Source organism: Plectropomus leopardus, chromosome 9 (assembly GCF_008729295.1).
Source record: "Plectropomus leopardus isolate mb chromosome 9, YSFRI_Pleo_2.0, whole genome shotgun sequence".
Classification (NCBI taxonomy): Eukaryota; Metazoa; Chordata; class Actinopteri; order Perciformes; family Serranidae; genus Plectropomus; species Plectropomus leopardus.
The window spans coordinates 16,269,653-16,283,926 of record NC_056471.1 but is presented as its reverse complement, the minus strand read 5'-3'; the positions used below and the strand labels follow the sequence as shown (position 1 = coordinate 16,283,926).

The 14,274-nt window shown below is 39.5% G+C and overlaps 1 protein-coding gene across 1 annotated transcript; it reads right to left on the bottom strand.

The window, feature by feature from the left end:
• Positions 1-297: 297 nt before the first annotated feature.
• tcirg1b (T cell immune regulator 1, ATPase H+ transporting V0 subunit a3b) lies at positions 298-13,091 on the bottom strand. The gene is made up of 21 exons (XM_042493293.1): positions 12,975-13,091; positions 10,755-10,877; positions 10,365-10,443; positions 10,114-10,262; positions 9,891-9,986; positions 8,501-8,562; positions 8,298-8,424; positions 8,110-8,192; positions 7,917-8,010; positions 6,934-7,146; positions 6,689-6,839; positions 6,426-6,565; positions 5,535-5,692; positions 5,354-5,444; positions 5,138-5,256; positions 4,811-5,024; positions 3,714-3,824; positions 2,587-2,673; positions 2,371-2,491; positions 2,016-2,187; positions 298-1,153 (listed from the first exon to the last, which is right to left on the bottom strand). The coding sequence occupies exons 2-21, from the start codon at positions 10,869-10,871 to the stop codon at positions 1,060-1,062; spliced, it is 2,478 nt and encodes an 825-aa protein (XP_042349227.1). The 5' UTR covers positions 10,872-10,877; positions 12,975-13,091; the 3' UTR covers positions 298-1,059.
• Between the last annotated feature and the right edge of the window lie 1,183 nt (positions 13,092-14,274).

The following is a 14,274-nucleotide window of genomic DNA, read 5'->3' as shown; positions in this document are numbered from 1 at the left end:
AATTTTCTGTGTTTTGACTAAATGTTGTAGCTCTAGTTAACTGAGATCCACCCAGGTCAGCTACACTAAAATACTGTTTACTGTTAACAAATCAGTAATTTCATCTACTTAACAGGCACTTTTTGAATTTTAATTTCTTACCTGTTGCAGCCTGGTTTTACAGTGTGGTATTACTCTCAAACAATGATTTGAATACTTCATCCATAACTGATAAATTAAAAAAATAATATATAATGCATATACATGACAGTATAATTGGTGTAATGAAGCAGTTCAATGAATGACTCTCCACACAGATTAAACAAGAAAATCGTATTTAATTTCAGTTCAGAGTTGATCCATTTTACAGTGCAAACCGGCAGAGAGAAAAAAGCGCGAGAAACGTCTGGACAGAGCTTTGTTCAAAAGAGTGGCATGATGATGGAGGTTATGATCTGTCAAAAAGAATGAGTGGATAAACAAGCACTCAATCCAAGTAAGGCACATGAAAAAAACAATAAATACCTGTTGTGTTTTGTGCTCGGAAGACAGGACGATGAGGAAAAAAAGGATCTTTGGCTCATGAAAATCATTCAGATAATTCCCTGCTATCATTTGGAGAATCCTAAAGTTCTGGCTTATCAAAGCACAACACACCAAATTAACAATCATACATTCCCTTAAACTGCAGAACAAATTCACTAACTGGTGAGCTTTCCCTTTTCATAACTGATGTCTATAACACATGTTCATACAGTGAAAAGTAAATGATTACTATTTTTTTTGAGTAAGTGTAATTAGTAAGCAGTACATAACACTAATAGTGAAAAAAATTAGCAAGGGGATACAAAATTATATTTGTCATTTCATAATGTAATTCATTATTTTAGGACTCATTCTACTGATGCAAAAATAACAGTCTTTATCATCATAATCATTGTGCAGGTCAATTAAACCTCTTCATAGCCCACAGGCAATAGAATACCATTGTTAAGACGGAGAAACAGAGTCATTGTGATGTGTGTAGCCGCAAACCAAGTACCTAATGGTATACATAAGTTAATGTAAGCGTTTGGCTGATCACATGGCAGCTGATGCATTGATTAGAGATGAGAATGAGAAAGGGCTCAGCTTGTAGCCTGATCCGCTGTAGAACTTGTTCTGAAACTCCACCCTGTAAGAGAGACAAGCAACATGCTTCAATATAAACCATAACGCAAAATACATATTTCTACAGCAACCCTGTATCTCTCTTTTCACCACAATCTTGTCCACTTTATTCTACAGTGGACAAAAAGCTCAATATTGAAAAAATATGGATTTAGTGCTGCTTTGACCTTTTTTTATGGTAGGAGGAAAAAAAACATTGACCAACATATTAATGCATGAGTGGATTTATAGATATATATGTAAAACATAAATGTGGATATTCATGGTCCTTAAATTTATGGCTTGGTGACCTCTGAATCTTTTCACTTGCACCATCATCAGGCAAAAACAGGCCTAACAGCAAAAAGGCCCGGGCTGGAATTGAACCTGAGCCGCTGCTGTAATGACTGAACCTTAATGACACACGCTGTACCAGGTAAGGGGTGTTGTCATATTTATCTGTTTAAAAAGAAAATAAAGAATAAAATTTTTTTTAAAAAAATTCATACCCTTAATGCAAATCTTTCCCTGTACTTTTTTTAGTATAATGTCATTCATTTCTTATGATTTCTAGTGGTGGGATAATAATCCAAACTGGAGTTGTGTTTTAGGAGTGAAAATGTTTTTTGTGGCAGCCTGGGGATAAGAGACGACGTTCTTTGTTAGAAATTTAATACTGTATGTAAGTTATGCACTTGGCTGGTCATTGTTTCTGTTATTTGTGTCTTAGAGGTCCATAAATAACATAAGTGACTCACTAACCCCCTTAAACATGGACTTAATAAAAAGCCATTGCAGACTTTTCTCAGTGCATATATTCAGCCTACTTGTTAGTTTTTTTAAACACATACATTTTTCCATCGCCGTCTCCTCTCTTTCATCCTTACCAGTGCAGACGCAGTGCGTGCAGGAAAGCTGAGAGTCCCTCCATAACCAGCAGGATGGAGACAGTCAACATCGCAAAGAAGGCAAAAATCACAAAGAGGACTACAGATCCCACATAGCCCTCCCACCTCAGGGCTATACGCATCACCATCACCCACAACACCTCTGAAAGCTCTGTGGAGACACAAATAACTCACCGTCAGACAGTCATCAGTGCTTGTGGGAAAAAAATCATCATGAGTATGAATAACTGACTGAAACAGAGCAGTATGAGTGTGTTTGGTTTTAGAGAGGAAGTCTGTCTGTGTTTGTGCATCATGTGAGTGTGAAGATGTGTACTGTGCGTGTGCCACTAACGTGCATGTGCCAAACTGAGAGCCCAGAGTCGGAGGTAAGAGGCCGTGTTGGAGATGCAGCCCAAGCAGTACTCTATGGTGTGGATGGCCTGATGCATGAAGACGTCTGCTGCGTCAAACTCCTGCAGACAGCAAGGATTAAACACTTGCACGAGAATCACAAAAGCACATCTCTGACTCTTAACTTGAATCTGTTTAGTGAATTCTTCTCTCTTACCTCCTCCTCAGCAGCTCCTCCCTCCACCTCCCCCTGACGAGTGTTGATGGAGCCGTCATCGGCCACCAGCAGACGTCTGTCTTCCTCCTGATGTTGCAGAGCACCACAAATTCTTCAGAAATTACATCCAACTCAAGATGAAAAAGGTTTTCCCTGAACGTCTTCTAGCTGCATGCAGCTAATGCAGGTACCTCTCTGCTCAATCAAGGACAGAGAACATCCAAAGAAAGGACTGGAGCGCACTAGATTCCCACTGCCTCACAGCTTTTAGTTCATTCATATTCATCTTTAAAGCATGTTAAGTATGGGATCATTGGTCCATTGTAATACCAGAAAATCACTAACACTTTCACCTGGCTGCTTATCGACCTATAGGTTTTTGCCTCATTGTGCATAATATTTTAACTCTTCTGACACCAACTGGTAGAACATACACCTTAGATCCATGTCGTCTACATGTCTTAATGTCCCCATGGCAGGTTTATGTGGTCTGCTTTATGTGAGCTTTAAAGATTCACATATCTGAACACAAAACTGCAATATGCGCAAAAAAATCGTGGACTTTGCTATTGTTTGGCACTATGCACAAGCTGACCATGGCTCTGCAGCCTCAATAAAGGTCTTGGGAAAAGAAAAAAAACAAGGGTAATGGATTCATATTCTTAACACAACTGAACCCTTTGGCTTAAATGAAGAACTAACTTTGTTATGTTTTCTTTAATCTGTTACACATGATGGATGCATGCAGTACTTATAAAAGGACATAATACAAAAGTATTATATTTGTAACTTCAAGAGATATCTATGTTTTTCTTTTATTCCTGATGTGATTGTGATTGGACATCAAAAAAGAAAACTCCCACATGTGGATCCACCATCCAAAAGGTTTGAAATCCTGTTCAAGCAATTATCCAATGAGACTCGCTCACCTATGGTAAGCTGCCCCTATATGCCTTTGCCTTTTTATCTTTGTTCTCTTTGACCATAATTAATTTGCAGCCTTTGGTTGTGCAAACAGATGTTTCAACACCAATTTGTTTTTATGAGTGTGCTGCAGTCCTTTTTTTTCCCTTGGAAGGAAATGCAACTCTACAATAAGGGTTAAAGTTTAGTCAAACACATCTCACCAACTGATGTCGTCTGTTATTGAATGTGATGTATTCATACACAGGTTTCCCAAGCAGGAGGATCGGGACAGAACACAGGGCCAGCACCACCAGGACCTTCTGCACCACAATCTGCACATGAAGAGTTACAGGAGCAACTGTCACACTTTATTCACGCAATATATTGACGCAACACGGGTGTTTCTGCAAATTGTTGCAAATTTACTACAGAATGCATGTACTTTAACTTCTGCAAACCAAAGTAAGGCATTTTTTTTGGGTGGGGTTGGGTGGGGGTGGGGGTGGTGTTAAGTGTTTTTTATTTCTACCTCACAGATGTTCAGTGGTTTCAGTTCATCTTAGTACACTATGAAAATGAGCTTGCAGAGACTTGAGACTAGCTCAAGACTGATGCTTCATCTGATGCTTCAGAGCCTGGAGCTTTTCATTGTACTCACTCTCTGAAAAAAACCCTAAGAAATATATTAAGTTTATGCATATATACAGTTGCTGACTAGTTATTGCATCTCTCACGTTTACTTATCGATTTTGGAAGTTTACAAAATAAAAAATGAACAGCATTTCACCTCCAGAACCCTGGAACAATTACATAACCTTGACATGAGATAATGCAGACTTGGTGTTTGTTGTGATGGGCTCCATGTCTCAAGCAGGTTTCAGGTGTCTTTAACATGATTTTCATACTTCACTAACAAAGTAAAATAAAATGTTGGAACTATTTTTTTTTCGACCTAACCACATCCACCAAGCGTATCACGGCACAGAAGGAAGTGTGCATCTACTCACGATGGAGAGGCTCATGCTTGTGACAACGTTAGCTCGCTCAGTGGTGCTAGGTGAGCTAGCAATAGATGCACACTTCCTTCTGTGCCGTGATATGGTAAGACAGTACTACATCAAAACGCTTACAGCAAGGTCACTGGTGTATCCTGAGCTATGATTTTTGGAAAGAGAAATTGCTGTTGAGTTTTTTCAAAAGTATTTTTTGGCATTTTGTGCCTCAAAATATATTTTTGTTTTTGAGCTGCAGTGTACTTAAAAACATGACTTAAAACACAGATATGCTCTTTTTAGTGAAGTGAACAAACCACACACACCTGTCCATGATAGAGCTTTGGGTTGTCAGGGTTGTCTGAGAAGAGGAACATGTCTATGAAGTGGATAAGTATACTGGGTGCGATATTGGAATCGAAGGGAGTGTAGACGATCCACTTGAAGATCACCATAAATATCAGGTAGCCAAAAAGACCCAGCATGAAGAACAGCTCAGGGATCAGCACAAGGAACACGCTGCTTATCTGGCCAAAGTGCCTGGAGAAAAACACAAACGAGGACAAGAGAACGCAGGGAAACAAGGATGTGTGAGGGCAGTAAGAATAAATGTGAAAAGAAACGCACCAAAAAAGTAAAACACGCTTTATTACCAGTAGTTGAAGAATGATAAGCAGACTCCGAAAGTCATATGAATGACACCGATGATGACTGACATCTTCATCTTATATGAATTAAGGAAAGTTAGTTTGTTGTAAGCAAGTCCCCAGACCTAAAAACAGCACAAAACCAGAATGAATGATGTAGTTAAAAACAACATGACAGCATTAAAGAAAATGGAGTTGCGCTGATGAGTGTGACCGCCATACCGGGTCAATGCCAAATGGATAGGGGCTGGTGAAGACACCGGTCACATTAGGATCCATGGTCAAGTACTGACTCCCTGCCAGGACTGATGAACTGAAAGAAAGACAGCAAAAGTGGGTAAGATGGACATGGAAAAAATTGCATAGACATTGGAGAAAACAAAGAGGTAGGGAATATCCTCACTTCCAAATATTGTTCTCGAACATCGGGCCAACGTGCCACCCTGAGTTGAAGGGACTGAGGCCTCTGCTGAAGCACTCGTTGTAAATGGCCCCCGTATAGATCGAGAACAGCCCCATCAGCAAAATCAGATACCTTCCTCCAAACATCATCCTCCAGATCTAAAACATGGCAGGACAGATGACAAGTTATCTCAGTATTTAATGTGCACGGTTCAAAACGAGTTTTTGTTTTACAATTTTACATGTTTTTTTACTCAAAAATATATTGACACAGTAAAAACGTTTGTGGCCTTATTAGCATTACTTAAATAGAGTGCTGCAATTTAACTAAGTACATTTACTCAAGCACCACACTTAGGTGAAATTTTGAGGTACTTGGACTTTACTTGCATATTTGCATTTTATTTTACTTTATATTTCTGCTCCACTACACTTCAGAGGGAAATATAATACTTTTTACATCACTATTTATTCAACACATTGTTAGTTTTTACACAAAAGAAAAACCTAGTGGTGTACAAAGTATGTAAAACTGGCTGCATGTTGACAAACTAGTAATTGGTGATAAAAACATAAACATTACTGTTGGGATTTTAAAACATATTTTTTGGCACTTTTAGCACCACAAGCTGAGTGCCATCTAGTTCCATTATATTCAAGAGAAGGCTTTATGGCGGATATCTCCAACACTTGACATCTCAAACCAAAATGATCTGGACTGATGAATAACACTAAGGGTTAAGGGGAAAAATTGCTCTTTGAGTTGTAATTTTGCTATTTGAATTTGTTGACTTTCAGAAACTAAGTAAGTAGAGATTAGCTAAAGGATTTGAATTGGTCACGCAAGTGTGTGTGTGTGTATGGCACTGTGAGTGAATGTCCTGTGAATTACCTCATTGGTGCTGTTCTTGAGTTTGGGGTCCTTCTCCTCAAGGACCATCCAGAGGGCAGCCATAGTCATCAGAATACCGTGACCCACATCCCCAAACATTACAGCAAACAGGAAGGGGAATGTAATTATGGTGTACACCGCTGCAGAGGCAAGGACAGAAAAGATCTGAGTAAACCTATAGAAAAAATACACATCTGGCAACATCTGACATGTAATTTTTCTTTCAAGGCATGACTGAGGAAACTTTTTTAGATGTGACGTACCTGGATTGACTTCACGGTAGCTGGCCACACCGTAAGCATCAACAATGTTCTGAAAACCAGCTGTGAAGGAGTTGAGGGGAAACAGGGTAGGTGGAGGCGTGGTGGAAGGCAGGCGGTTGTAGAAAGAGTCAACGCCACTGCCACTCTTCCTCTGAGGATGGAGAAAAGGAGTGAAAAAGATGAGAGAGTGAGAAATTATATTTATTCATGTCTTCTTATTACCTACAGCTCTGTGTTGGTCTTACCCCCCCCTCTCTCAGAGCGCTCTGCAGTTCAGGCAGCTTGGCGATGGGACACCAGGCCTCAGCGATCAGACATTTGTCTGTGACGGAGGGGCTGCAGAGATTCAGCACCATCTGGACTGCCTTACACTTCTGCACGCGCACTTTCCACTGGGGCAACACGGCCACTGCCCGCATCAGCAGCTGCTGCAGGAAGGCCTCTGTCTGCGACAACACCTGAAGTAGAGGGAAGTGAAAGCGTTTTAGGAGAATTGAGAAAACCCGCATCACTGCCTGTCAGTTTCTGTCTGACTTTAAACTTTTACGGCTTGTGTTATTTTAAGCGCTTTATTGTCTTGCACTGACATATACATCATGTCTTAAATGCTTACAGTGTATCAACCAGTGCGGCCCTCAGGTCCTATGACACAAGTCTGTTAGCTGTTCCAGAGTGCAGGACTGAGACCTTTGAGGCAGCTTTAGCTGTTTCAACCATCTGCCTGAGGATCTGAGGACTTCTGCAAGTGTTAAGATCTTTAAATATAACTTAAAACCTACATATTCTGACAGACTCCTGATTAAAATGGTTTATAGACATTATTTTATTCACTTACTTTATTGCATACATGTTATACTTTTTTATTATATCTTTTATTCCTCACCCATTTTTTGTCTGTCTTTGTCTTTTTAATCCATTTTATCTAGATTTTAATCTGGCTTTTTATCTGTTTTTTATTGCATTTTGTCACCCTTTTATTCCCTTTTTTTTAACTGTCTACACTTGTTCTGTCACATGATCAGCTTGTCAGTCGAGCACTTTGAACTGCAGTAAACTGTATAAAAGGTGCCTTACAAATAAAGTTTGACTGATTGATTTTTGTGCTTTCAAGTATTTTCAAGTGTGATACACAATTGTTACAAAAGAGAGGGCAAATAATTCTGCTGGTGATTGCATCCGTTTTCAACAAACAGAGCTCTGTGCTTTTATCAACCTTCACTACACTTACTGATTTGATATCTTCAATTCTGCCTTGAAGTCCCTGGAGAATCTCCTCTCTCTCCGCAGTGCTCTCCGGGTACGCAAATGTCTGTGTACGGAAGCTGTGAGGACAGGAATTCAAAACATATTCATCAAGTTCAACAGATATTGTAGAGTCGAAATTTACAAAGAAAAATTTAAAAAAAAACAGGTTAACACACCAGTCACATATCTTCTTCACTTTCTGTCCAATTTGATCTCCCCAATACGAGATGAGGAACACTGTCCACTGCACCATTTCCCCCTGCAAACCAAGACGCAGCAAAACACCCATAAGAAACTCATTAGATGTGAAAATGACTCTCTGTCTCTCAACCATGATCCCCTCCCTCTGTATGCCAGTCCCCACCGTCTCCTGGTGCTCAAGCCGATCCTCCATCTCTCTGAAATCCACGATGATATACCCACGACAGGCTCGCCACAACAACCGTTCAAATGAGGGAACTTTCCACGGATGGACCACTCCCGCCACGAAACTAAAAGGGAAAAGATGGTAAACATGTAAAATGCAGATAAAAACACACAGTGGACATTTTGGAAAATGAGATCTACCTAAGGTGGACATCTTGGCGGTTATCGAACAGGCCTTGACTTTCCAGAACAGGTGGTGGCGCCTGTGAGAAGGAGCCAAAAGTGCAATAATGTTATTTTTGTAGTATTTGTTTGCTCACACATGCACAATATAATAAAAAAAATATAATAAAACACATGAACTAGCATTAGATATTTTAGGGTGAGACAAAGGCCATAAAAAAAAATATAGGTCTTGAGGTGTTTTTTTAAAGGTTTCTATGGCGACTGCACACTGTATACCTAATGGAAGAAAGTTCAATATTGATGGAGCCACAACTTTACAGACACAATCATTGTTTGTTTTCAGTCTAAAATGCAGCGCAGCTAGTAGGCCCTGCTCAGAAGACCTGAGACGCCTCCTTGTGATATAGTGATGGAGAAGGTCACAGATGGACTCAGGTGCCTGACCATAAAAGGCTCTAAACGTCAGGAGGAATACCTTAAAATGAATCCCACACTTGATGGGAAGCCAGTGTAAAGAGACTAAAATGGACATGATGTGTGTTGTCCTGCTGGATCTGGTTAACAGTCTAGCAGCAGCGTTCTGACTTACTGGGTAGACGTTTCAGAGTTGATTTGCCAAGACAAGTAAAAAGTGAATTGCAGTAGTACAGCCACATCATCTCTAGCTTAGGATGAGACACAACAGACCCATATTTCTCAGCTGTAAAAACAAGTAGGTTTTAATATGGTCATCAAAAATGCATGGCCTGATCAAAAACAATACTCTGGACAACCTTGGAAGCTATATTATCTGGAGCAGTGGTGTCCAAACTTTTTGAATGAGGGACAGCTGTGTCTTGCATTAAACGGGTTATTATAAAAAAAAAAAAGGTGAAAATGTGTTAAACTTTCCACCGCTCCTGTAAGCAGTGGTCCTCACTGTCAACCTAATGCCTCTTTGCTGTGGCCATGTCTGCTGTCTAACAGGAAATGTCTGTTCATGAAAACACATTAGTTCCACCTCTATAGTTCCTACTTGATGTAAGTCTGCAAACTATGATAGTCCTGCCATCATGGGGTGAAGGGAGAACATGTGAGCGTTCTTGCTTAATTAACCAATATTGTATGAGGGCCACATATAGTATATTTTGATCTTAGCTAGGGGCGCTTTAAATTGGTCAATAGGCCATGATTGGGCCCCGGGGTGGACTTTGGACGTGCCTGATCTAGAGCAGTTATCAGAACCTACATCTTGTCTCAGATTAGCCGTTAGAAGTTGTTAGTCATCCAATTCTTAACGGCAATCAAACAGCTGTGCAAAACGAGAGTTTTTTGGTGTTATTGGGCTTACAGGAGACAAAAGTTGAATGTCTACGTAACATTACGATGATGATGCAAGAATTGTTGCAGATGTAGTTTTTCCCACCTGTGAGGCTGTGAGAGAGTGCGTCCTGGTCAGGACTCCTCTGTACTGACAGAGCTGGGTCAGCTGAGCCCGCAGGCTGTCTCTGTTCCTGGACACCTAGTGAGACACACAGTGCAAATTAAAAAAAAAAAAAGCAACGCCAACATGTTCAACCTCTTTTGATAGCATACTTATGAGACAACGGGGCTTTGTCTTTAATTTTTTATCACAGCGTTGCTTTCACCTCTTTGAGTTCTCTGGCCAGCCGCTCGCACTCCTCCTCTATGGTGATGAGTTCTCGGGGCTGAGGAGCCGATGGTGTCGGGCACGGAGGAGGGAGGGGACACTGCAGGGGTGGAGACAGGGAGCGTTTGATCTCCTGCTCCAGGAAGGCTGAAGGGCACATTAAGAAGCTCAGAGAGGAGAATCTAAACAAAACTAATAATAAAGAGCATGGATGAAAACATATGTGGGGAACAATGAGTCAGTACTTACTAAAAGTTTTCTCAAGTTCCTCACATCGCCTGACCTCGCCGACAAACTTCCTCTGAAAGGCGTTCACATTCGGGTTTAACTAAAGCATCAGAGCAGAGGGCAGAGGAAGAGGGTTAATCATGTTCATCTGATCGCAATAATTTGCTGTGTGTGACAGTGACTCAAAGCAACCATCAGTTCACCATCTAAACTCAAATGCTGCAAATTCCAAAGTGACTTCATAAGATAATCACATCAGTTTTAAATAGATCATTCACTGTGCTCCGCGCTGTTGTGAGAATGAGAGTAACGAATGAGAAGACTACCTTAGGAGCCTAATGGACGTCTACTTGTTTTGAACTCTGAGATTTTCACCACAAGATCATGAAGCTTAAGGTTGAAGTGACTCACGTCTCTGAACTCCACCAGGCCCAGTTCTCCCAGCTCACTGACGCAGTTGTAGGCCGAACCGGACTGAAGGAAGAGCTGCACTAGGCACACCTCCTCGCTGCGAAACATGGAGCCCATAACTGCCTGCAAGGAAACAAGTCCAAAAGAACATTTTCCCTGTAGATGTTACAACTTCGCCAAAGTGCTGCCGTTGAGGGATATTATTGACAAACTGAAGAAAATAGAGGCAGTGAACTGTCTGAAAAAAAAATCACAGAGGGCCTTTATTTTAAATATAGAGACTGTTCGTTCATTCTGAGAAGAGAGAGGGTGGTGCAGCACAGGGGAGGAACTTCAAATATTTTTTAAGCACTGTGGAGGGTGTTATTTTTTTTTCTATTTGGCGTAAGGAGGACATTCACCTCTAAATGGTCATATTTTGTATTTATTTGCAAAATATCACTATTTATCATAGTTATTTATGGTGGAGGGAGGGTCGTGTATTTTACCCCAGCCACTCAGAGAGGTTTTAGGAAAGAAATCTGTAGCTCAGGGGAGGGTCATGTACTCTGATAAATAAAGTACAGTCTCATAGGACCATAAAAGCCTCTCAGTGACAATAGAGAAGTGTATGAATGGAAACTTCAGAAAGGGAAGCATGAAGTCCTCCTGACTGTCATGGTCAGGTGGGTTTTCCATTCTTGCACAGACGTGTTTCTATCACTGTTACAAGTGCACCGTTTCCCTTAAAATTTTGAGTTAAATCCTTCTTCAGCACACACAAAAAACATGACTATAAATAAATCATACCTTTGTGGAGGTTATAATGTGTTCATTGTTAATAATGTGTAATATTAAAGTAAAGTTTGTGGTCATTTTGGAGGCTGTAGTGTATGTTTAGACCAACCTCTTTGATATAAATGAGGTGGGAAAAAAAACCACAGCAGCACCAAAAACTACAGCTTCCAAAATGACCATAAATAAACACTTCTCAGGGAGTTTCACTGAAATCTAAACATTATAACCGTCATGTTTTTGCAGGGTAGTTGTGTCAGACTGCTTTAGCTTTAACTAGATTAACCCATAAACTGAACATTTATATTAAGTTATAATGATGAAGAATGTGGGAGAACTATATAACCACCTACCAGAAAATATTCAAAAATTGTTCAATGATCAAGAACGTGGTTACAATTCAAGGGAGAAATTTAATTTCAAATCGCACAGTGTTCGTACCTCACGAAAACATTTTTGTTTATCAGTCTATGAAGTTAAACTATAACAGTTTTAATGTGGAGCTAAAGCAATGTCCAGACATAAACCCGTTTAAAATAATGTTTAAAAACAAGGTACAGGGATGAAGAGGGGGTTTGACAATCACCAGGTGTTTACAGGGCTTCTTATATATTTATTTGGTTATTTAATATTTATTTTTTCCCACGTTTATCTGCCTTTTTTTCTCTAAATAATAACAAAACACATATATATATATATGTGTGTGTGTGTGTGTGTGTGTGTGTGTGTGTTTAAATGAATAAGGAAGCTGGTTAATTAAAATTCAATGACTTACAGAGAAAGGGTGGGATTTTACTTCTCAGTTCTTTTTAAAACGAAGTCATCGTGTGTTTAACAATTTCTTTTTCTTTATGTTTTAACTGTCTGCAAATATGACTTTTTTCTTGTCTTTCTGCTTTTGAAAAATATTTTCTCCATTTCTTTTTCTAGGCTACATGTTCGAAATATATAAATCAAATCAAGTATTCAAAGAAAAACATATTTCTACAGGGGGCTTTTGGCATGAACATGTTTTTAATTGTTTAAAAAAAATTAACAAAAAATACTGGAGACTAATATTACTGTGTAGTAATGGACATGGAAAGGTCCCGTTTTGAGCTTCAGAGTAAAATGTTTAAAGGGGTCACAGAGGCTTAAACGAAAGCTGTTTCACCTTTATAAAGTCTGTCTCTGTCTACACTTTTCCTGCTTTAATCATCAGAAATAAGCAATGAGTTTCTGAGTGTCACGGCACGTCAATAAAACGAGGCTGAAAGAAAGGCACCTCAACAAAAGACGTATTGTTAACGGTGAAGGAAATACAGTCCTAATTGTTTGGGGAAACTCCGCAAAGAAAAAGAAAAGCAGCATTTTGTTTGCACTGATTCATGAGAGGACAGCGGCGGAAAGCAGCTACATGTGAGCACAAAAATACTAAATACTAAATACTAAATACGAATTACTCACCTTTCTGCCTCCTAAAACCCGCTGGACTCCGACCTGCTGTGTTTCAGGCTGTCCAGCTCCGTGCCGACAGAGAGGCCGGTGACTGCTGACCGGGAGAAACCAGATGTGTTTGTGAGGAGCTCTGAGTTTAGTCTCGCACTTCCCGTTTGTGAGGGTCACGTTACTGCGGCCTCACGTGACGGTTGACGTTCGTCTCTCATTTGGCCACGAGGGGTCGAGATTTTCCGTTATTAAATGGCGGTAAAAAAAAAAAAAAACATGAACGCTGGTCAGATTTAGATGAACCGACGGAGTCTAATGTCTCATGTTTGCTAACTGTTAAATTAAAACATTAATTCATGCATTGTTATGAATGAGGAGTAGCTGGTTTGCTGAGCGGGTGTTGCTAAGCGACACCATAATGACATCACAGATATAAGCAGCATCATTCTCATTAAACCAAGGCTGTGCCCAAAAACAAACTAACAAAAATGATTTTATATTCATATCACATCAGGGCGTTTCTCTAAATACGTCCCTCGTTATGGTCCAAAAGTAGTTATTTTTTTGTTCATTTTGTTATTTGTAAGGGCAACAGAGGAAAGCTCTGAGTCGAAATCAATGCAGAAAAGATAGAAAGAGGGGTGTGAACCTATAAATATTTTTTTCCAAACTTTGGGGTCCTGACCGCACTAGGGATCGCCAAAGCTCCACAGGCGGTCACAAGACCCTCTTGATTTTAAGGGGGTTTACAGTGTGACTTTATCTTTGTATTTCAGTCATTTTATTAAGATGGAAATTCAATAAAATAGTCAATTTTAAAGTGAGGATTGTTATTCAAGAAAGAAACTTAAAATCTGATTAAGAACACAAGTTGTCCTGCACTATTAATGTCATATATTCATGTCACTTAGTCAGGGGGCTTCAGCTTGCTCAAGAGTAATAGAAATAAAAATAGAAAATGTGTCCCTGTATTAGAATAATAAAATAGTCCAATTGGAATTATTTGTGTCTGACATAGTTTTTCTTTTACAAGTTGAATTACCTTCATGAAATTACATTGACTTCTTCCCCTGCACTGAAAATTTAATACATATAAAAACGCAAATATTTTTCATTTGAAAAGTACTACTGGATGAACATTTTAAACAGCTGAATATCTGTTTATTTAGAATTGCTTTGAAATGCCATTTTTTCCTTTAGTAATTCTCTTATTTTTACTATTCCTGCTAATCTGTTCTTTTACTTTCACTATTTGTATTTTATGGTCAACTATCTTTTTATCTAGATATAATGTATTATAATGTTTAATGATTACAGC